The 23802-nt window shown below is 44.7% G+C and overlaps 1 protein-coding gene across 3 annotated transcripts in view; it reads left to right on the top strand.

The window, feature by feature from the left end:
• Positions 1 to 12676: 12676 nt before the first annotated feature.
• Positions 12677 to 23802, top strand: part of LOC114581749 (acid-sensing ion channel 2) — a 393671-nt gene continuing 382545 nt past the window's right edge. For 2 of the 3 annotated variants that reach the window (XR_003703390.2, XR_003703389.2), the window contains exon 1: positions 12677 to 13678. Coding sequence is in view for 1 of the 3 variants with exons in the window: in XM_028702285.2 (XP_028558118.1) it covers positions 13097 to 13678 (582 nt within the window). In the remaining 2 variants the exon portion in view is untranslated. The remainder of the gene's footprint in view (positions 13679 to 23802) is intronic. The other variant, XM_028702285.2, reaches the window with a different exon arrangement.

Below are 23802 nucleotides of genomic sequence, written 5' to 3'. Positions count from 1 at the left end.
TGGAATTGCCTCTCATAATTTGCAGGGTGTATTCCACATTTCTGCCACTTTGCATGCTTCCGGTTGTGTTGCTGATGGGAGAGGCAAAGTCCTGCCTACAGCCAGCGACTGCGTGGGCAAGCTTTTTCAGCCTCCCCTTTGGCTTGTGGAACTCCCAACAAATATTTGCAGCTACAAGAGCTGAAAACTTCCTTTTAAAAAAAGAAGAAGTGGAGGGGAACACCCTCTAATTTCCAAAAAGCTGAATGTTTGCTCAATACCACATGGTTTCCAAGGAATCCCAGAATCCACACAGCTGGGCTTGCTGTCTCCTGTGGGTGGTCTTTCAGGTAGGCCTAAGACCACAGAAAAGGCTCTACATCCTGTTTTATACCAGAGAAACTCCAGAGCTTGCTGCCTTCTCCATGATGCAGGTGGAAGATATGCCCTTGCCCTCCCATTGGCATAACTGGGTTTAGGGTAATTCCTCAACAGCACAAGCTTCCTTGGAGAAATGAAGGAAGCAAGTTACTATTTGTCTCACAGCTACTGCAAAACTTGTGCTGATACTTGAAATGTCCATTACCTTTTACATTGCAGCCAGCACTATAAACCACCCTTGACAGCTGTGTCATGTCAGCTTCTTGTGGGGAAGTTTTCCCTTCTGTGTTTTGCAGTGCATGGCTATAGTTGCTCCAGAATGGCTCACTTCTTCCCTAAAATTGCACACAGCCTGCAAAGGGCCGTATGTTTAGTGTCTTTACAGCACAATCCTAACCATGCTCACTCAGAATTCAGGGCAGGGAGCTTCCTGTTGTCAATGGATCCATCCTTATTATGAGAAGAAACATTAAGTGGGCTGGGAGAGGGGTAGAGCAGCATGTGCTATCCTTTTTTCTCTGCAAAAGTTCTGCAGTGCTTCACAAATGTCTTCTGGATCTGTTACACAGTGCCTGGGGAGAAGAGCCCCATGGGATATGAGAGGAGCGGGTCGATTGTGTCGGCACAGACCTATGTTCCTTCCAGGCAAACAAAACTCCCTTGTGCATTGAAAACTAGCACATCTGGGATAGGTTTTTGCCTAGCCTCTTCCAAGCATGCCAAATGTGCACATGATTCTTATTTTTCAGTGCAAATGATGTTGCTGTTCAGTCACAATGGTTCATACTGTTTGTAATAGCTGCAAATGAGCTGCAGCAAACCTCAGGTTTGCATGCTCCTCCTTCCCTTATGTGACTTCTGCCACCATTAAATTTGCATGTTCTTTTAAGGTACCAGGGGACTCTTTGGCCTCTGTGAAAAACCATGCACACCGATGGTCCTAAATAAATAAAAGATGAGCAAGATGCTTTGCGGATAAGATCTCAAGTTACACATGTGCATGCTGGGATTTAAAGAGTGATTGAGAGACACTCCCTTGGGGTGGGGGGAGGTGGAAAAAGGGCACTGGTTGGAAGTCATAGAATGCAAATCCCTTCTAAGGCTGGTGATAGCTTTGTCACTATAAGGAAAGTGAGAGATTAATGCTTGAAAATGCATCACATCAGAACATCTCTGAATGCCTAACCACAGCGAATGTGCACTTCTGCTTTTTGCAACAGAAAGAGGAAGCAAGGTTTCTGTGAAAGTTTGAACTCTTAGCACTTTTTAGAGAAGAAAGTCACAGCTGGGGGCAGTGGGTATAAATATCTGGGTGACAGCTGGCACAATCAGAGTGTAGGCGAGAAGGGATATGAGACATGATGGTTGAATGCTCTGGCATTTTTGGTGAGAGCTGGAAAAGACTCTGAGCCAGGCTTTTCTTGGTTTCCCTTTCCTCCCTAGTGGGTTCCACACACTGTCATCCCACCCCCAAATTTATCTGGTGGTCAGACTTGACCCATCCTCTTTTGGAATAGAGGTACTGTGCAACTTCCTTTGGCCAAAGGCTCTATGAGTTTGCTGTATACCCCCCTTTTTTCTGTGTTCCTTTAAAGACAGGATGGTGGAGCCTGCAGCCCTTCAAATATTCCTGGACTTCAAGTCCCATAATCCCTGACTATTACCTGTGCTGGCTGGGGCTGATGGGAGTTAGGAGTCTGACAACACCTGGAGGGCCACAGGTTCCTCATTTCTGCTTTTAATATTGAATTGTCTTCACCCTGCCCTCCACTGCTCATGATCCTGGTGCTTCACTGTCTCTGCTGGTAAGTCAAAGCAACAGCACTTTATTTTCTTTCTCCCCTGGCAACGTTTGCAGTCAGAGTCAAGAGCACTCCATTACGGGCCAGTTACTTGCTGTAAATTTGGAGCAAATTCCGAGAAGAAATAATTGTACGGCAGCTGCACCTTGATCCTGTGATTGGAGAAACTGCCTGTGGTGCTATTCTGATGAAACGGCAGGTGACTGTGGCGCTGCATTTGAAGTCAGGTACCAGACTGGGGTTCTGGTCCAAGCAACAATGTACAGACAAGTGTGTTGAATAGGCGTCTCTCTGTAATCATTGAAGTTGAATATCACAACTTATTTGGGGCCTGTGCAAACTTTCATATGCCTTCTTCCCAAACAATGCCTTGCTGGTTATGAGGAATTGCTGTTTCCTTCTGCCCTGCATAGGAAATACCAGCAGGAATAAAGGGACTCTGGGAAATGTTTCAACACTCCTTCTCATTGGCTCCAGCAAATCTGACAGCATCAGGCCACCCTTATAGATATAGAAAAGCTGGGACAAACATCCTCATGCACGATTTGCAACTTAGCCTACTTTCTCTTCTCTTCTGCCCCTGCCCTGCCCCAAGTTGATAAGAGGTTTGCAGCCAATATTTTTGATACCACCCTACCTTGAATTCTGGGCTCTGGTAAAGTATATCAGTTTCCCCACGTGACATTGTAACTGGGTCCAGAGTACAATTAAACCCAATAGGCCTGATATTTATTCCAAAGGAAACATGTTGAATCTTGTACCGTAGGATCATGAAGTGATGCTTTTTCTCACCAAGTTTATTATTTTTTAAAAAGTGGTTCCAGCTGTGAGCTTTTATAGCGTATCAGCTCAAAGTTTGAATTAAGAATTGGGAAGTTCACTGTTCAAATGTCACCTCTGCCATCAAGTACCTAGGTATCCTTGAGCAAATAAGTATATTTACATATCATCTTTCCTCCAAGGACCTCAAAGCGACATACATACCCTTTTCCTTTATCCTTACAACAAGCCTATGAAGTAGGTTAGCCTGCGAGGTAGTGACTGGCCCCAGGTTATCTTGACCTAGTGAGCAAATATTATCTCAGCCTCCCGCTAAGCACTTCTTATACAAAGATACTGAAACTGACCTGTGTTGCACTGTCTAAATCCCCAGTATTATTCTTACAAATGGGACTTTCGGCAAAAGGTTGGCAGTGTGGAGCATTCCTATTCAGGATTCAATCAAGCTCACTATCCTCCCCCCCCCCCAGGAGACTCCATTCCATCTCCCTTTTCCCCAGCAATCCATCAACATTTTGTGCCCACTGAAAGTCTCAGTCCTCATTGGACTGTGTTTAGGGTTTTACTTCTTATATTTTTTTATATTCAAATATAAATAACCATAATGATTTTTAAAAAACAGTATATTACAATCACTATGGTGTTTTTTTCAAGTTTTCACCCTTTTATGATTTATTTTAAACTTCTGCAAACTTTGTGGTTCCCTTAAACCTGCTGCGAACCCCCCCCCCTTTTGTGTGTGTGTATGGATTGTGCTGTTTTGCCTACCTCAGTATCAGAACTTGGGAGAATGAGTTTGCTTGCCTGACTTGTAGTCTGTAAGTGTAAAGACTGCAGCCTATAACAGTAAGGCCTGGGACTGGAGAGTAGCAGGGAAGCACATTCTGGATCTGGCCATTGGCCAGGGGGTCTAGCTCCTTGGTGACGCTGCACCCTCTGCTTCCCAGGAATAAACATAAAGGCAAGGGAGAGGCTAACCTTGTCCCATCCATTGGCCAAAGAAGCAGCAGCTGTAGAAAACTCACCCAGAAAGAACACAAGCGCCTACTGAAGAAGTAAGGGGGGAGAGTACTCTGCTTTCATCCATTAGCAACAGGAAAAAGAGCCACCAGCATGAGATAATCAGCCTAGCTCACCAATTTGTCTTGACCTTAAAGAGTTGCAGTCCCTCCAAGCTGGTTGGATTATTCTTATTTTTAAAATGAAGCATGTATTCTGCAACATGGCATTGATGCAGTAATAGTGCATTGTGGTAGATTTAGACCGGACAGTCCGCACATCCTTCTGTTTTGTAAGTTGGTCTGGGGTGCTTTCTCAGTGTTGCTGTATTATTGCCGGGTAGAAGGGGACTATAGAGCAACAAAAGTGGAAATTTGTGGTATACAAAAATCACAGGGTGTCACCAAGGTGTTACAGGGGCATGCACTGCTTTGAAACAAAGCAGTGTGTCAGCTCCAAAAAGGTTTGTCTGTACAAACAGTACTGAAAGTGGGACCATGAATAACTTGCCCTGATACCATCATGAGCATGAATAATAATGCACCATGAAAACTGGCCTTTGGCACCTGAGATGTCTGTTTTTAGGGCCTGCCCTATTCCTGTGATTGTAATCGGTTTGTACTGTTTGCTATTTTATATTGTTGTAACCTGCCCTGGAACCTGCTGGTGAAGGGTGGGTAATAAATTTGCTGGTGATAAAAAGGATATCTGGAGGGGGCCTTGATGGCTCCTCTGCCTTTTCCCTCCAGATCCCTTTCCTTGTCCGTGTGGTCTTTTTTTGTTTGCATGCCTGATGGCAGGGTCTGTACCTCTCTCTTTTTAACTGATGTGAGCTGTTTCTGGAGATGATAATTGTCTGAAAAGCTGGATAAAAACACAGTACATCCATAAATAACACTGATAGAATGTAAGACTGCTACCTCAAATATTGGGTAGCATTTGCAAAGTAAGAATCACAAATCGAACAATGTTTCTAGCACACCATAAAAGCAAACAGTGTCTGAACCTCCTAAAGCAGGAGTTCCCAAACTGTGGTCCATGGAACCCCAGTGGTAATGAACTTCATGCAGGTGATCCGTGGCACATCTGTGGATTTATGATTGAATACAGGATAGGTAAAGGTAAAGGGACCCCTGACCATTAGGTCCAGTCGTGGCCAACTCTGGGGTTGTGGTGCTCATCTCGCGTACAGCTTCCGGGTCATGTGGCCAGCATGACTAAGCTGCTTCTGGCGAACCAGAGCAGCGCACGGAAACGCTGTTTACCTTCCCGCTGGAGTGGTACCTATTTATCTACCTGCACTTTGACGTGCTTTCGAACTTCTAGGTTGGCAGGAGCTGGGACAAAGCAACGGGAGCTCACCCCATCACAGGGATTTGAACCGCCGACCTTCTGATCGGCAAGTCCTAGGCTCTGTGGTTTAACCCACAGCACCACCCATGTCCCTGAATACAGGATATACATCACATTAACCTCCAAACCATCCTAAATATCTTCCAGATATGCTCTGGTATCTTCCAGAATGGATTGCTGCAATGGGCTCTATGCGGGGCTGCCCTTGATGACAATTCAGGAACTTCGACTGGTCCAAATTGCAGCAGTCAGATTACTGGCAAGGGTTCTGTTTGGATCTCACATACCCCCTGTTTTAAAACAGCTTTGCTGGTTGCCATTTTGTTTCTGGGCCCAACTCACAAGTGCTCATCAGGAGTGCCAACTTGGCCCCGTGACCATGGGTGCCAGGGGCCGTGGGTGCTATGCAGTGTGCAAGGCCCTGGCACCAAAATTTGTGGGTGCCCAGCCCCTTCATGTGGAATTTTGGGGGTGCTTGGGAACCCAGGAAGTTGGCACCAATGGTGCTCATATTAGAGATGTGCCTGTCGCCTTCATTATAATAGCCTATGGAGAATGCTGAAGACGTACCTCTTTACCCTGACTTTTGACACTTGAGCTGTACAGTGGTACCTCGGGTTACATACGCTTCAGGTTACATATGCTTCAGGTTACAGACTCCGCTAACCCAGAAATATTACCTCGGGTTAAGAACTTTGCTTCAGGATGAGAACAGAAATCGTGCTCCGGCGGCGCAGCAGCAGCAGGAGGCCCCATTAGCTAAAGTGGTGCTTCAGGTTAAGAACAGTTTCAGGTTAAGAACGGACCTCCGGAACGAATTAAGTACGTAACCAGAGGTACCACAGTATATTTATTTATCAAGAGCAGTGCTATTTTTCTAGAAAAAGAGGTGCCGGAAAACACCACGAACGCCTCCCTTGTTCTCTTACAATGGCAATGGCGCCCACCTGAGAGGTGCCGGAACTGAGTTTTGGTGAATTCCGACTAAAAGAAGAAGCTCCTATCGAGAGAATAACATTCAGAGGCCTACGTAAAATTTTGGCTGAATGTCAACTGTGTGTTGGAATATTACGAATGCAAGATAAAAACTGGGGAAGATGGCATGGCCGAAATTATTCCCTGGTTGCAAACAAGCATTTGTGAGGGCCATGTAGAGGAGCCCTCTCTAAGTATAGCCCTATGCTCTCTTGCTTCAGGGATTTAAAGTCTGTATTGAAGGGGAGGAAACCTGCCCAACTGAATTCTAACAAGGCTAGTCAACTAAATTTCTCCCCTCCCCTCTGTCCTGTAAATTAATACCTTTAGCTTCTTTGTCTCTCAACCAGTCAGAGCTTTTAGGCAACTGGACACTTTGTTCGCCATTTCTCCTCCTCCAGCATAGCAACTGGTCACTACCCAGACTTCACGTTTAAACTAATAAACACAGGCCCCAGACATTTCGCAAAGGCATATGTATTTCCCAATTTTAATTCTTTGCCGCCATCTTGTGATCACGTTCTGCAGTAGCAACCCTCCACTCTCCCCGCACTTGAATTTCCTATTTATTTCCCCAAGCATAATTCCTAGTGATGTAAACCAGGCCTGTGAAGGGAGGGCATTTATTGTGTGGGTGTCAGATTGTGGCCACTGGCTCCAGGCTTCCAGAACAAGATATATGTTCTTTCATGTAGCTTCTGAAGTATAATCTCTTCATTACCGTCTGTTTGCTTGTCTGTTTATTCACAGCATTTGTATCCTGACTTCTTGTAAAAAATGCCGAAGGCGGGATTTTGCGTTACAGTGACAGGCAGAAATTAAAACACTTTATCCCGAAAGGTCCAAGTCAAACTAAAACTGAGGCTCTGGAAGAATTATAAAACATTTCAGAGCAGTGGCAGCAAATCCCATTTAAAAAAAAAACCTTCTGAAAGAAAGAGGTTTTAACTGCCTTTTTGGAATGCGAGCAACAGGTAAATTTCTCTAGTGCCTCTGAGGAAAAAGGCCTTGCCTCTTGTGCCTCAGATTGCAGGAAGGCCTCAGGCCCCATCTTTGCAATATATTTAAAGCAGAAACATGCCGCTTTAATCAGGCATGACTTTCTCTAAAGAATCCTGGGAACTGTAGTTTGCTAAGGGTGCTGATAGTTTTTAGGAATGTTCTCCTCAAGTGTCAATTCCCAAAGTTTCCTGACAAGAGGGATTGATTATTCAGCTACTCTGGGAATTGTGTAGGTGGGTTCAGGCACGACCGAAGACCATAACAGTAGCTGCTACTAGGACCTTGTTAGGCAGGTTATCACACGTGTTTCTTTAATTGTATTTTAAGGCTAGTTCCTCATTAAAGTTGAGGAGTCACCTGTTAAGCTGTGATAACTCATGAGTAGATAATTTCACTCCCATAGAAGGCCTCAGTTTGGGGTTTTTGAAGTGAGTACTGTTTATGCCTTCACTTACGTTGAGGAAAGAAAATGTGCCACAGCTTTAGATTTCATCTTTGAAGGTAAGCATGTGAGGTGTGGGTTTTTTTCGGTTATTTTTTTATTTTTTTTTTGCCGTAATGTAATTTCATACAGTCATGGGGAAAAAGAAAGTGCACCATCTTAGAATTCTGTGGTTTTACATATGAAGACATGATAACAACCCTCTGTTCTGTAGCAGGTCTTAAAATTAGGTAAATACAATCTCAGGTGAACAATGAGGCATGGCATATTACACTGTGTTGTGATTTATTTAACAGAAATAAAGCCAAAATGGAAAAGCCATGTGTGAAAAATTAAATGCTAATTCGTTATGCCTTTTAAGGAACAAATGATTGCTGTCCTGATATGTAAAACCACAGAATTCAAATAGGGTGCACTTTCTTTTTCCCATGACTGTATGTTCTAATTTTCTATATTGCATTAATTCAAAATTACTACTCTGGTGTTTGTATTCAGATGCATGGTAGCACCTAACAGAAATCAACAGGCATCTTTAACTACAGTATATTATATGTGGTGGTCTTGCATTATATATTCTACTTCATATAGTTGGTGAAGCTGTTTTCAAAGTTTATAGTATATTGGTGCTCTCCTGAATGAAGAGAAAATCTGCAAGAAAACTGAGACACCAAGGAGTCTTCAGTTGCTATTCATATGTATTTTCAGTTGATTGAAAAAAAGTATGAAATGCGTTTTAGTCCTGGAAAACTTGTCCTATAATTATCGGAGGATTTGCCTATCATATTTGCCTGTTTTTGTTTCTACTGTTTGCTGATATATTTATTAATTTTTTCCTCTGACTTTATCTCTTTGTTGTTCATTTACATTTGACTGCCCTACACTGGGCCCAGATTACCAATTTTTGATTTTAATTTCAAAAGCTGCTTATCCTCACAAGGTCTGCTATGAGAAAGATGCACATTTATTTCCCTCAAAAAAAATATATCTGGTCCTTGTAGTTTACCTCTTACAGTTACAATTCCCAGCAACCCTTAGCAAACTACTGTGCCCAGAATTATTTGAGGGGTGTGTGTGCTGAACTCAAATGTGCTTTAAAGGTATAGAGTGTCACAGCCTTGCAATGTCTTGTTAAGGAGGCTAGAGTGGTTATTTCCTCTATGTTATAGATGTCAGGTATGGGAGGTAGCAGCAGCCTAGTTGGGATGAGATATGAACTAGAGACTTGCAGCTCCTAGTCTTAATGTTTGACACGGAGTCTTAATGTTTGACACGGAGCAATGGATCCAAACTACAAGAAAGACGATTCCACCTAAACATTAGGAAGAACTTGCTGACAGTAAGAGCTGTTCGACAGTGGAATTTGCTGCCAAGGAGTGTGGTGGAGTCTCCTTCTTTGGAGGTCTTTAAGCAGAGGCTTGACAACCATATGTCAGGAGTGCTCTGATGGTGTTTCCTGCTTGGCAGGGGGTTGGACTCGATGGCCCTTGTGGTCTATTCCAACTCTATGATTCTATGATTCTATGAATTAAGGGAGGTGGAGGTTGCAGGAGGCTTCGTGATTTGGCTAAGATTGGAGAGACTGAGGCTTGTGAATTCCATTTCTAGTAAGCCTCTCCGTAACCTTTTCTTTTCCTTAACATTATGTGAGCGCTGTTCTTTTTGAAAAAGCATTTTTAACACAGAATATTTTATTAAAGATAATATATAATAATTATGATAATCACATCATATATACAAGTAGTAATGAATAAAGAAATAAGACCAAATATTATCGAGCGAGAATTCAAGCCCTCTACTTTTCTAGGAACAATTTCTGCCAATTAAAGCAACAATAGTGGCATGATTGTTAGGTGTAAGAAGAAGTGAAGACCATGCTTCCCCAATGCATTAGCCAATGAAGGGGAGGGGGCAGGATTTTCTAGGTCCCCCTTGCTTTTTTTGTTTCATTTGACTTTTCTTGCATAAACTGAGCCCTAGAAAGCAAGGGTTACTGAATACGGCCAGAAGCAGCACCTATGCAGGCTGTTAGCAGAAGCAATCTTGTTGTAATTCCTGGATCCAGCAAGACTTAAGATCTAATGGAGGATTCAGTTGTTGGAATAGCCAGGCCAGCCTCTTGGTAAGCTAATGGCCCTCTAAGTATTAGCTGTTAGGGTAGCAAAGGAACACATGCGCATCTCTTGCCAGCTGATTCATCTCTGCTGCCATTCAGGCAAAATGCAGTGGTGGGGAGGGGGAGGGAGCAGAAGAGGAACATTCAACTGGTCGTCTGCTTGCTGGAGACCAGGTACACACTGGCAATGGTAGTTGGTGCATCTGGGTGAATGGGGCACTGCTCCACCATTGTCAGCCAGCACCCACCTGCCTGCCTTCTTACTAATATTCAGTGCAGGGGGTGGCATTGGTTGTGCCAGCTTCCTCTCGTTTATCTTGTAAAACTCAGCAGGGAAGAGGATGGAGGCAAAGCTAGAATTAGTTGGCTCTGCCTGTCATTTGCTCTGGTGCCACCTGCTGCTGGGCTCCCTCCCTTCCACCCTATCAGCCCTAACAGGTGCCAGCCACTACTGGAACACACAGACTTACCTGCTGTGGTGGTAAATCTTGTTCCTCCTGTGCTCACAATAAAATAAAAATAAAAATTGTGGGAATACCAATGGTCATACTTTGGCTTCTTGCTCTGAATCTTCTTCCACATCTGGTGCAACCCTGAATATGTTTTGTTTCGGTATGCATGCATGTAAGCATTATAGCCCTCAGATAATTATTTTTTCACTTCCCCACCCCATGGTGTGTCCTGCTGGTGCTTTTTCAAAATTTAAAGTTGGTATCCTGTGCACACTTGGGACTAAGCCAATAACCGATTTCGTTCTGTGAACCGCCCTGAGACATCCGGCTATAGGTCGATATATAAATTCAATGAATAAATAAATAAATAAACAAGCCACATTATCTAAGTGAAATTTATTTTCAGGTTGACATGCATAAAAGTGGACTACAAGACATGTAAAATCTGCTCATGTGACCCCTTTATACGCTGCTATGAAATTTGTATGTGCATGTTCAAGTGCGTGATATAAAATCAGAGAAAATAAAAGTGCTTGATAAAATACTTCTGCAAGGAATTGTAAAAATTGATAAATGTTTTGCGAAGCTGAGAGGGTGGAGGGAAAGTTGAAAATAGGTATCAGTATCTGCAGCAGATAAGTAATAATGAGTTAAACTGCCACTGACTGTGGAGGTTGGAAGTAGTTCTTTTGTCCACATAACTAGACACTCATTTAAAATATATTCACTCACCCACATGTGCTTATTCTGCATTTTCATAGAGGAGCAAGGCTGCAATCCTAACCCCACTTACCTAGAAACAGGTCCCATTGACCTCAATGAGACTTACTTCCAAGTAGCATGGTTAGGATTGCAGCCATGGTGTAGTGAATCAAGTGTTAGGCTTTGAGCGGAAAAGTCCTAGGTTCAAATCCCTGTTCAGCCACAAAGCTCACAGGATTGACCTAGGGCTAGTCACCTTCTGACATCCTAAAACCTACCTCACGTGATTGTTGTGGTTGTAGAAGAACCCCACATATGCTGACTTGAGGTCCTTGGATTAAGTCTGGGGTACAAATATGACAGAAAAGTAAACGTTTCTCTCTTTTTTCCCTCTCTTTTTTGCAATATTTCATGAGCACGATCCAGTTAAAGCTAAGCATTTTGACGTCTCATTCATTCCTATAGGCAAGGCTTAATTATGTGCCTAATCCTCCCATTGAAATGAATGGGAATAACAGCACAATCCTATGCATGTTTTCTCAGACGTTAACCCTCACTGTATTCAGTGGGACTTGCTCCCTAGTTCATCTGCTTACAGAGAAATCCTAAGGATTTCTGCTCAGAAGTACCAATTAATTCAATGGGACTTACTTGAAGGTATGTGCACTGAAGACTGCAGCCCTAAAGTGCTTAACTTTGGCTAAAACAGTGTGTGTACACATATTACAGTGAAGGTTGCCAAATATTGGCATTCACATACGGATGCTCTCAGTCTCTAATTAATGTGGTAAATCTCTTTCTCCCCCTCCCCGCACATGCACGCACGAACACACACAAGTGTATACTGATAAACACATTTAAGACGCTGTTGCCATTTACTTGTCTATCTCTGAGTTTTAAGACACTGACAAAAATGTGGCTTAGCTTTCATTAAATTCTGGACACTTACTCCTTTTCCCTGTAACATAGAATTAGCTTTATAAGAAATTAGAATCAGTGTGGCTGGCATTGTAACATACCCTGATGATAAACTCTTCTTTCCTGCAGTTTGTCAGCCTGGGATCAGATGAGGAAGGAGGGAAGTGTGGTGGTTCATGGAGCCGATGGTACCCTGTCAAGACAGATGGCAAACATTAAAGGGCAAAAAAAGAGGCAAACTTATTTGCTGCGGCCAGTGCGTTCTCCGGCGAATCCTTCTTGGCAGGCATCATTGGAGCTCAGCCCTGGCTGTTTTTCCTTCATTGCACCAGCAACTACTGGGGGTACAGCTGTCAAATCTTCCCCAGATGCTCTGCTATGACACGAAGGCCTGGTCATGTTCAGCCCTTTGTCCTGCGAGTTTTGTCTGTCGTCCTCTTGGCTTCATCTCTGAGGAGCTCCCAGACTAAAAGACATGGGTAGGGGACGCAGCCTGAGAAGGGAAGAGAGGAGATGGATGCTGGAATCCAGCAGCCCGGAAAATCATCAGCAGGGAGTGGGGGCGGTGGTGGTATTAGTCCTCCCGCTCCTTCAAGAACCTTGCTCTGTTCTGCAGTGTGTTGGCTCCAGAGGCAGGCAGCAGCATCTTTCCACATAAAACATTAGCTGATAGGTTGCAAGCAGCTCGGACTTATTTAGCGGATGGGTTGCAAGCAGCTTGGACTGCTCCCCTTTAAATGCGCACACACCACACACACACACACACACACACACACTCTCACACACTGGTAATCTCATCACTAGCTCTGTGTGTGTGTGTGTGAGAGAGAGAGAGAGAGAGAAAGGGAAGGGGGAGGGCTTTGTTTCCATTGGCTGCTCCTTGCCTTCCCACCCACATCTCTTCCACATCACCTTGGTGTCTCCCTAAATAAAACCAGCCCTCCTTATCGCAGCGAGGAAATCAAGCGGTAGAGTTGCAATGGATTTTAAATAAACATTTTACCCCCCCTCCCCACACACACTGTCCCTGCCAGGCTGCTGGGGAGAGCACGCAGCAAGCACCTTCCCCACTGCCACCCAAACACTCACATGCAGCTGCCCTGCTTGCTGGCTGCTTCTGTTGCCTCTTTCACCCCATGAGGGAAAGCTGGAGCGCACGAGAAACTGGCTGCAGTCAGAGGAGGGAAGTGGCACCTTCATGACCAATCCTTTCTCCATGGATTTAAAGGAGAGCACCAGCGAGGGAAGCCTGGGGAGCCTCCAGCCCTCCAGCCTCCAGATCTTTGCCAACACCTCAACCCTCCATGGAATCCGCCACATCTTTGTCTATGGACCTATGACTGTGCGGCGGGCCCTGTGGGCTCTAGTGTTTGTGGCTTCCCTGGGCCTCCTCCTGGTGGAGAGCTCCGAGCGGCTGGTCTACTACTTCTCCTACCAGCATGTCACCAGAGTGGATGAGGTCGTTGCCCACAGCCTGGTCTTCCCAGCTGTTACCATCTGCAACCTCAACGGGTTCCGCTTCTCCCGCCTCACTACCAATGACCTGTACCATGCTGGCGACCTATTGGCCTTGTTGGATGTCAATCTCCAGGTCCTTCACCCTCATCTCGCTGACCCAGCAGTCCTGGCCATCTTGCGAGAGAAGGCCAACTTCCAGCATCACCGAGCCAAAGTCTTCAGCATGAGTGAGTTCATGGGACGTGTGGGCCATGACATGAAGGAGATGTTGTTATACTGCAAGTTCCGGGGGCAGGAGTGTGGCGAGAAGAACTTCACAACTGTGAGTACAAACAAGAGTTTTGTTTTCCTTTTGGCATTAGTGGAAACAATGGGGACAACCCAAGAAGTGAAAATTGGGTATCTCTGTTGGAGACCCTGGCTGATATATCTTGGTGACCCAGCTGTCTTGAACTGAAGCAGGTTTGTCTGCTATTCTTGTGGCCAATGGGCTTTTCGGGTTTTGAAGAGTGTAAGGCTTAAGGATGTAATGCCTGATAAGGTTTCTACTTTCTCTAGTGCAGGGTTGGGGGACCTGTGGCCCTCCAAATGTTTATGGACTGTAACTCCCATTATCCCTTACCTCTGACCATGCTTGCTGGGGCTGATGGGAATGGGAGTCCATCAAACCTTTGGAGGGCCACATCCCTGCTCTAGTGGTTGGTTGATGCAGTTCCTGGAAGTATGGGACAGGAGGGGTGGGGAGAAGGATTGTATTCATAGCTTTATGGAAGATGTAGAGATCAGTGGCCAATGGATGGTGCTTGGCAGCAAACTAGTGTTGAAATGACACTGTGCATTCTTGCTGATAATGGTTCAGATCAAGGTACAAAACTGTATTGGACAGAGTCAGCCTGTTGGTCCATCTAATCTAAATGCTCTCTGTGCTGGTAGCAGTCATCCAAGATTTCATGTTCCAGTACGAATGGGAACATGTGGTCCTCCAGATGCTGTTGGATTCCAGCTCCTATAATCACTGGCCTTAGTGGTTGAGACTTATGGGAGCTGGGAGACAGCAATAGCTGGAGGGCCACAAGTTCCACATCACTGGTCTTTCTCAGCCCACCTGCATGGGATGCTTCTACTGGAGAAACTGAGGATTGAACCAAGTATGTGTCCTACCACTGAGCTGCTCCTGGCCCTAGGGGAAACAGAGAGATCTATGGCTGATGGGTGGCAAGGGGCGCAATGAGATAAGGAAGACTGTCACTTCCTGGTGGTTCTGGCCTGTTGCAACTTTTTTTCTGTGGCTGTTGTGTGGTGGATAATAGGATTGCCTGATTTCCCCCCAGAACCATTTACACATGCATTTTTCTCATTTTATGACTGTGGCTTGTGTATATGTGCATGCATGAGTCACAGCAGATAGAAGATTCATGTTCACATGTATCTCATCCAACACAGTGCTTTTCAGTGGAGTTGGTTCACACGTTCCCATGCCAAGCCATAGGGTACAGTGCCATCAAGGGAACAACATGCACGTGTGATCCAGTTTTTTGACCCTGCTTGTATGCTTTGAACAGCAACTGGAAACATAGACATTAATCTCAGTGAAGCTTTTCCCAGCTTGGAAAGGAGAGTGGTGTGAATTGACTTGCTTTATTGTGTCTTTGTTACTAGTTGTCATTAAAGACACTGGAGCCAGGCCAGAAAGATAAGATGACAACATCAGGGCATAGAAGTGGGTGGGAGTTTGAACATGTGTAGCATAATATCCTCCTGTATGCTACTGCTCAGCAAACTTCTTGTCCTCTAGGGTGACTGCTTCACCCCAACCTGCTTCTCTGTCTTCAACAGCAGCAGCCCAAGGTGGGGAAATGGAGCAATGCTAGGTTGGCACTGCAGGGTGGGAGATGCTTCACCCACTTCCTTTCTCTTTCTCAAACTGTTATGAACCCCCTAGCCCACCCCCAGGAGTAGGGCTAGGGAAAAAAAAGTAAATTGGTAAGTTTATTTACCTACCAAACCTTTCTTCTCCTGGTTGGGACCTGGATGAGGGCTCACATGGAAAGGAACTAGTTTCCTCTGAGGGAAGTTGCAGGTTAGAGTGTTGCACTCAAGTGGGTGCTGGTGGGTTGCAACAAGGCTAGGGACTGGGGCATCAATTAATTACAATTCATGTCACTTTTAAAAATGTGTACACACCTGCATATTACTTACCCCAAAGAATCCTGGCATCTGTAATTTGTTAAGGGTGCTGGGAATTGTAGGTTGCTGAGAGGTGTGGGTTACACTTCCCAGGATTTTTTTTTTGGGGGGGGGGAGCCATGGGCCTTTAAATGTATAGTGAATACAGCCATAAGCACTTCGTGTACATTATATTGTTTAGAATCCTTACAACAATCCTGTATGGTAGGTCAGTTTTATGATCCCCATGCAGTACCAGGCAAAAGCATTTTGCTGTTGGAGGTTGACTCCAAATGCCCATCTCCCCCGCATGGGCAGTATTTTACAAAGTCTTGTTGCACTGTTCAGACACAGTTCCTGCCTTCCTTTTTCTCTACTCACTCACCCCACCAAGCCACCTGAAGCAAGTCTCTTCGTGCTTCTGTGTGGCAGGGCCATCCCTTTGCTTGTTTCTCAAACTGGGGTCCCCAGCTTTTGTTGGACAACAACTGCCATCATCCCTAGCTAGCTGGATGATGGGAATTGTAGTCCAACAGGGACCTATGCTTGAGAAACACTGGAAGGTCATGTAGTACGATAATGACAGAAGGGAGATTCACACTGGAAACTTCTTGGTCTCTAACTCAGACTTTTAGTTTCTGCACCACACCAGCTCTCAATTGTTATTGATGTTTGGGGTGGTGGTGCTATGTACGTGTACACACACACACACACACACACACACACACACACAGATTCTAATGTTAAACTTTCCTGATGCCTGGGAATGCTAAACCACAGATATTGGATGTGTGCTAGGAGCAAACTCCCAGGATTGAAAGTTTGGTCTGATTGACGGGAACTCACTGAAGGAAACCACTCTAAACCTGATGAAAGAATTTGTGAGAACCTTGATTGTCATCCAGAAAGGGGAAAGGGTTCATCATTCATGATGCTCCGATAGAATTCACACATTCTATAGCATTCCTACCCCCACCCCCACCCCCAAAGCTTGTTTGGAGAGGGTGGTTGCAGGAGCTTTTAAATTTGTGGAGTAGTTGTGTAGGGGTGTGTGTGTATTTGGGAGAATTAGCATACACAGCATTTTCCCTTTAAGAAACTATTGTGGCAAATTTCCAAGAAGCTATCTGGATCAGTGTGTGTTTCTGTGTTAGGGTTACCTTGTAAATAGTGAGGTGCCTGCTTGCCTCTGGTGAGTACAAAACACCAGTAGGCAGGGAAGCTGGCTGGGGCTGATGGGAGTTGTAGTCCAAAGCATCTAGAGGGCATCAGGTTGGAGAAAGCTGCTTTAGAGAGAGAGAGCCTGTGGTTCAGTGGTTGAGCACATGTTTTGCATGCAGAAAATCCCAGGTTCAATCCTCAGCGTTGCCAATTAAAAGGATCTTATGCAGCAGGGCTGAGGTCTGAGAAAACAACTGCCATTCTGTGTAGACAATGCTGTTAGATGCACCAACGATCTGACTTAATAATAAGGTAGCTTTGTAGAAGTTTTCTTTCCCCCTGCTATCAATGATTACGTGTCTAGGCAGTGTAGCTCTCAAATATCTGTAGGCTAGTGACTTTTGTTGGCTTATATGTGAGACTGCATTAAGTAGGTTCTGGGGGTGAGGGCAGGTTCAGAGACCAAGACTACTTGAACAGCCCTGCTAGTGATGAAAATAGGCCCCTGTCCCCAAAGAGCTTGCAATCTAACTTTGGATATTGAGAGATACAGTAAGTGGGGGTGGAGTGGGGATGGAGAGGCCAGCATAACAGAGGAATTGTACAGCACATGCTCAAGCATTATACATATACTAGGAGGAAGAGGCTGCTAACCAGCAGATCCACAGGTGCTGTTTAGAACTACTTGATTGCATCTCACAACTTTTCCAGTCTTGGATTGCTGCTTGCAGTGAATCTAAGTCTTGCTCCTTAAACTTAGCTTGCTTGCTTTCTGTCTGTCTGATCCTGCTTCTCCTGCCCCTAATCCATTGTTGCTTTCCATAGTATAGGGCTGCTTTCCCTAACACGAGTGCATGCCTGTGCCTCTCTGGGTCTTAGTGGAGGTAAACGAAATCTTGCCTCCTGGAAAGAGAAGGGGTAGGTATGTGTGTGTAGGTGTGAACAAATAGTGAAAGGAGGGTAGGCACAAAGCAACCTCTTCAACTATGCATGTGAAAAATACCAGCATTTTTATTCATGACCCCCAACAGCTGTCCACATTCATGCTGATCTTGAATATGACAGGGTGTTGAAAGGGTGTTGGAAGCACAAATTTTGCTTCAGCTGTAGCATCTTAAAACAAAGAGCTTCTGAGAGGTGTGCCTGCGTGTGAATACCCCTCAAGAGAGTGAACCAAAAGTAGCACACACAAGAACAACTTGGTGGAAAGCAGAATGAAATTTTATCATGTTCCCTTGAAATATGTATACCCAACCTTTGACAACTTAACCCCGATTCTGCGCAAACAAAACAAGGTAAATAGACTGATGTAAATCAAGGTGATGGTTTTATGTCTTGGATTTGAATTGTCGTTTTATATCACCAAGCAGAAAGGCCAGTTTAAACCATAGGTTTCAGTCTGGTCTCCAAACTTTATATCTCATGGATTTCCAGAACAAGCATGCATGCTAATTGGCTGCTGTAACATATGGACAGGATGCAGTGCGATTGCCTGGGAATCAACACTTGCAAGGCTATCCTACGAAAGCTAAATTGCAGGGTGTATATGTCTGCATGTGGGAGGGATTGTTTTGAACTGACAGGATAGGGGCAGGAGCTGGGCCTTGGAGGGGAGGAGGATGTTGAGGTTGGTGTGGTGAATGCTCTGCTCTACTTTTCATGGCTGCACATGGCCTGGGAGCCCTCTTGGAAAGAAACAGAAATTGTGACTGTCCTTCCACTCAAGTGTGCTCTATACCCAATTGATTTTGAGTGGGTGGGTGAGGTTTCTTCTGCAATCTCTCAGTCTCTGCGCCAGGAAACTCTCCCATTGAGGTGCTGAGCGTGTTTACAAAGAGCTGCAATGGAACTGGTTTAGGAGAGGCACTTATATGCACGGCCCTTTTGCCGTTCAATGTGCTGCCGCCCACCATAGCTTTCTGTGCAAATTGGTGTTAATTTGCTGTGGAAGCAACAACAAAAACAGATGGGAAGCTGCCTTAATAAGCCATATCAATAAGACTCAACTAATCAGCGAGAGGTTATTTCAGAATAATGGCCTTGCTGGATCAGACTGAGTCCAGCATTCCGCTTCCAATAGCAACTGTGAAATGCTTCTGGATGGCTGTAAGAAGGGACCTGAAGGTGACGGCTCACCCTGTTTTTCTGCTCATAACACCTGGTACTTGGAGATATATTGACTCTGAACATGGAAGTTCAGTTTAGCTGCCATTTCCTCTGTTTCCTGAATTCCCAGGCAAGTGCTGGTCCTTCCACAGCCAGAACAGTACCAATCCATGCATGTCAATAGGTTTGGGTTGAGGGAACCTTGATAGAAGTACAAAAAAACTTTACAGGGGAAATCTTAAATGGGAGGTGGGGAGGAATCCAAAATAACCCAATAACAGTGGGCAAGGAATTCTCATTGACTGTTGGGGGAACGGAAACTAGAAAACAGAAAGAGAAACAGGATGGGTCGAATGGAGAATACTGGAAAAGAACATGGCTAGCTGGCTGGAACCCTGAAGAGGAGCACGCCACACCTTGGCAAAATTGTGTTGCAGGTCACTGTTGTAGTGGTTATTAACCATTGATGGCCCCACATCCCTTCAGAGGTGGGCAAACCTCAAAACTGGGGACCAAATGCAGTCCTCCGCAATCTTTATCCGGACTTCAAGACTCTTCCCTTCCCCTGCTTCCAGTCCATACCCTTCCTGGAGCCCTGCTCTGAATTGTCCACAAGGTGCTTTTGCCTGCCTGCAAATAAGATAACATCTCTTAAAAGCCTCTACTGCACCCTCTTCTTCTGCTTTAATGGCTCCCCCATAACATGTAGCCCATCTGATGTAGTAGTTAGAGTGCTGGACTAGGACTTGGAAGACCACGCTTCAAATCCCTACGCAGCCATGAAGCCCATTGGGTGACCAGTCACTGTGACTCAGCCTAACCCGTCTCACAGGGTGGTTGTGGGAATAAAATGGGCGAAGAGTGTGCACCACCTAGAGCTCTTTGGACAAAAGGTGGAATATAAATGTACTACCAATAAATAAACAATAAGGGAACTATGGGGGGCTAGGAGCTTAGGCCACAACCAGGCACTTACTGTGTGACTTCCTCATACTGGTGTCACTGTCAGACAGCTTGCCTGTATTTCTCTGCCGACAGCCGGTGTGAGTAGACCTAGAATGGGGAGATGTGGTAGTTAAAGGATGTGGTAGTTAAAGGAAGCCTCTCCCAAGCAGGACTATTGCTCAGAGCTGAGAAATTTGGAATAAGAGAGGAGTGGATGAGATGGACCATGCTGAGCCACAGCCTATTGGGGTCTGGTGGTGCTTTGCATTGCAGTTGTGCTATTTGTAGGTCATCAAACTGAGTCACTGTCTCCCCTCCCCCCCACGCCTTGGGATATATTAGAAGGCCAAAGAAAATCCTAAATGTGAACTCCCAAGATTGCCAACTGATTAGGGAAATGAATAGACCTGCTCCTGTGCATTTAATGGTAACTTGCTCTTCCAAAAAATCAACCGGTAAAGTTTTTAACAGTATAGAGATGAGCACCTGGTAATTCTTGCTTATTAAGTTCCTGTTAAAACACAGGAGCTTAAAAAAAGTTGGCAACCCAAATTCCAGATACTGTACATGCTTTTTTTTTTTTAAGGGTGGTCACAAAATCAAAGCACCCATGATTCTTTGTGAACAGGTAGAGATGCAGTGCCTCAAAGAGCTTGTCCAGTTCTTGATGGGGGAAGGAAGTGTCCTGTGATGTACAAATGAAGCCTTTCATAGTGTCTGCTAGAAGAGCTTACATGAAAATCGGTACCCTAAGTGGCTATTAACTAACGGCGAATGCTGATGGAGCGTTTGTGCCATTCCTGTGAATAACAAATGAATTTGTGTCCCGTCAAAACAATGAGGATGAATTGCAACTGAATAAACATGAGCATGCTTTACAATTTGCCATTCTTCCCAGCTGACTCACGTTGTGGTTTTCCTGCAGTTTTGCACAGAGGCCATGCAAAGAAAGCCACCAAGAGCACAGTGCATCTCAGGACGTCATCCTGCACTAACCATATTTGGGATTAAATGAATGACGGTTTGCACTTGCAGTAGGGCTTGTGCAGGAGAACATCCTGCTGGCTTGTGTTTCCCAGTGTCCATTGGATATAGGTGAGTATAGGTCAGGCTTCCTCAACCTCGGCCCTCCAGATATTTTTGGCCTACAACTCCCATGATCCCTAGCTAGTAGGACCAGTGGTCAGGGATGATGGGAATTGTAGTCTCAAAACACCTGAAGGGCCGAGGTTGAGGAAGCCTGGTATAGGTGGACTGGGGATAGTTTTGCCCTCCAATGCATATAAAAAACAACACTCATATCTACTTAATGGGCACAGTAAATCCTAAACATGCTTATTATGAAGTAAGTCTTGTGCAAGCGACAACACACTCAAACCTAGTGACTTTATTTAATTTACTGGCTTAACTTGGCGTGCTTCCAGGCTGTCGCTGTTTTGGGGTGGGATTCAGTTATATCCTAGTAAATACAGGTCTTGCAATTAAAGCTGATTTGGAAACCTTGTGCAACAAACCTGCTTCTCTAAAAAATCAGGCTTTTTGTGATAAGGGAAGTGAAGGGGGAAAGCATTGGAAAGTGTGAGATAACACTTGCTTAACACAAGGGCAAATCAGGATGAATGCTCATTCAATATCAGGTTGTCAAACCTCTCAGCAACCAAATCAGAGTGAATGCTCAATTAACAGGTTGTCTGGAAGAGCAACCTACTTATTTAATTTATATCACACTCTTCTTCTGTGATGGGGCTCAGGGCAACATACATTGGGTCCCTGATGTTGATCAGCCCTGCTGCCTGATGTGCCTTCAAGGCCATGAATCTTATTTCTTCCACACTCCAAAGCGAAACATATCCTTTGAATGAGCCCCTCCCATTAGGATGTACTCCAGAGCTAAAATTTGCCTCAACTATAAAATAAGGTATTAAATGACAAATTAGATATGTTAATAATGTGATAGGCTCGTGTCTTTGTTTCTTCTTTTTGGTAAATAGCAACCTTGGGTGGGTGGGGGTGCTGCTGATCCTGAATACTGTCCACCATGTTTCTGTTTGCTCTGGGGAGGAACTCAGTGTGGTGTAATGGTTAGCGTGTCAGATTAGGACCTGGGAGACTAGGGTTTGAATGCCCACACCCATGGAGCTCACTGGGTCTTATCACTGGTTTTCAGCCTAGCCTACCTCACAATGTGAGGATAAAATGAAGGGAGAACCATGTACAATGTACACTGCAAATGGCACGCACATGTGTGACCATGCATGCTTTAAACACGTGCAAAATGAAAGTTGCCTGTATAACAGCTTCAGCAATTGTGGTTTGAAGTTAGCTTGTTTGGACCTAATCATAGTTCTGATTAACCACAGTTCCCAGTCCAGGTGGCGTGATGTCCTAAACCTTTACTTGTGGACTGGAGCTGTCTTCAAAAGAATCTCCTGGAGGTCAAACCTGGCACTGGGTTGAGAAAGTGTATGTAGTTTATCTGCTGAGAGGAAGACAAGGTTGCTGCCTGTGAATCTATTCTGGGTCAATCCTGATTGCCGAAGTTGGCTTGGGAGTGGAGCTGGGCTTTATGAATATTTGATGGACTCTATTCCTGGCAGCAGCAGCAGCATGTCCTTGAAGGTGTCGAACAGAAAGGCAGGTGCCTTTTGCGTGTGAGCTCCTAGGTAGGGATTGCCCTCCTCTTGTGGGAGACACGTCAGACCCAGAAAGCCTGTCGTGGGGACAAACCCATTGGTGTTTGGGTTTTTCTAAGGTTGATTTGCATTGGCCCTTGAGACTTGCATCCAATATAGGTAGCAGAGTTACAACTCCCAGCAACTTTTAGCAAACCACAGTGCCCAGAATTCTTTGAAGGAAAGAATGAGCTTTGAATATGCTTTAAAGGCATGGCGTGTACACAGCCTCATATAATGTAGCCTTGCATATTGTTTTTTCTTTCCCATTCAGGATCTGATTGATCATACATTTATATGGTGTCAGAAAATAGCCTACTACCACCACCCCTGTTCAGATTAGTGACTTTGAATATGTTTAGTGACGAGTGTCCTCTGTGGCTAGGCTTCCTAGCTGGTGACACTGGGGACTGTTTGCTTTGCAGACTCTTTCTGTGGGCAGCACACTTTCCTTTCATCTGGCTTGGATTGATTTGCGGGGGCTGTGTCAGTCCCGTCTCCTGTCAAGCTGAAGTAAGGACCAGATAAAGGTCACCTCCACACCATACATTTTAAGTTTGGAGCTGCGCTATAATTCAGCTCTTAGAAAGCTAGATCTGCTGCAGCTCCTCCCATCTAGAATAGGGATGAGGAAGAAATTCATTCAGTTCACATTTTAATGCAAGCAAACCTACCTAATTCACATTTCCTGAACCAATCAGATAGGGCTGAGGAGCCTTTTCCAGCCTAAAGGCCACATTCCCTTCTGGGGGGCCACATGCCAGTGATGATTGGGGCCAGGAGCAAAAAGTGTGTGGAAACAGGGCAAACAGAACTTAAGGTTGGAAAAATGAGAAATTGAGAAACTGATAGATTTGTCCATCCTTAGGGGGGAGGAGTCGCACTTCTATTTCCTACATAAGCAGCCTCAGTTCCTGCCAGTCCATTTTTTTAGTGGGGTAAAAACAAAGCCTTCTTTGTTTTCAACATGTTCAGGTAGATGCTAAATGATTGTGATCCATGCCCTTTTATTGTGAAGCCTGACCACGTAGTCTTGTGTAGGGGAAGTGAATACTTAGTAGTGAAGAAAAAAGTACAAGGTAGAAGCAGGATTATTTGCGATCAGTGATGGGGACATTGATTGTAAAGTAATTGCAATGTGGCTTGGAAGATGAGTACTTTGTGCCTGGAGAGTATTGGAATACCGTATTCTCGTAGTTCTGTATATTGGATCAAATATGTTAAATAAAAAGTACTTTTCTGTGACACAATTTCAAACCGAACGTTTCAATTGAGATTTAGATATGTCAGATCAGACTTCAGGATGAGGTGAGTGAGGAAGAGATTTTGATGAATGTGACAAGATTCTCAGCAAACTTCAATGGTCTCCTTTTAGATATATTGTAGACTAAGTTGC

Source organism: Podarcis muralis, chromosome 13 (assembly GCF_964188315.1).
Source record: "Podarcis muralis chromosome 13, rPodMur119.hap1.1, whole genome shotgun sequence".
Taxonomy (NCBI): Eukaryota; Metazoa; Chordata; class Lepidosauria; order Squamata; family Lacertidae; genus Podarcis; species Podarcis muralis.
Note: the sequence above shows the minus strand (reverse complement) of the source record. Positions and strands in the feature narration are given on the sequence as shown.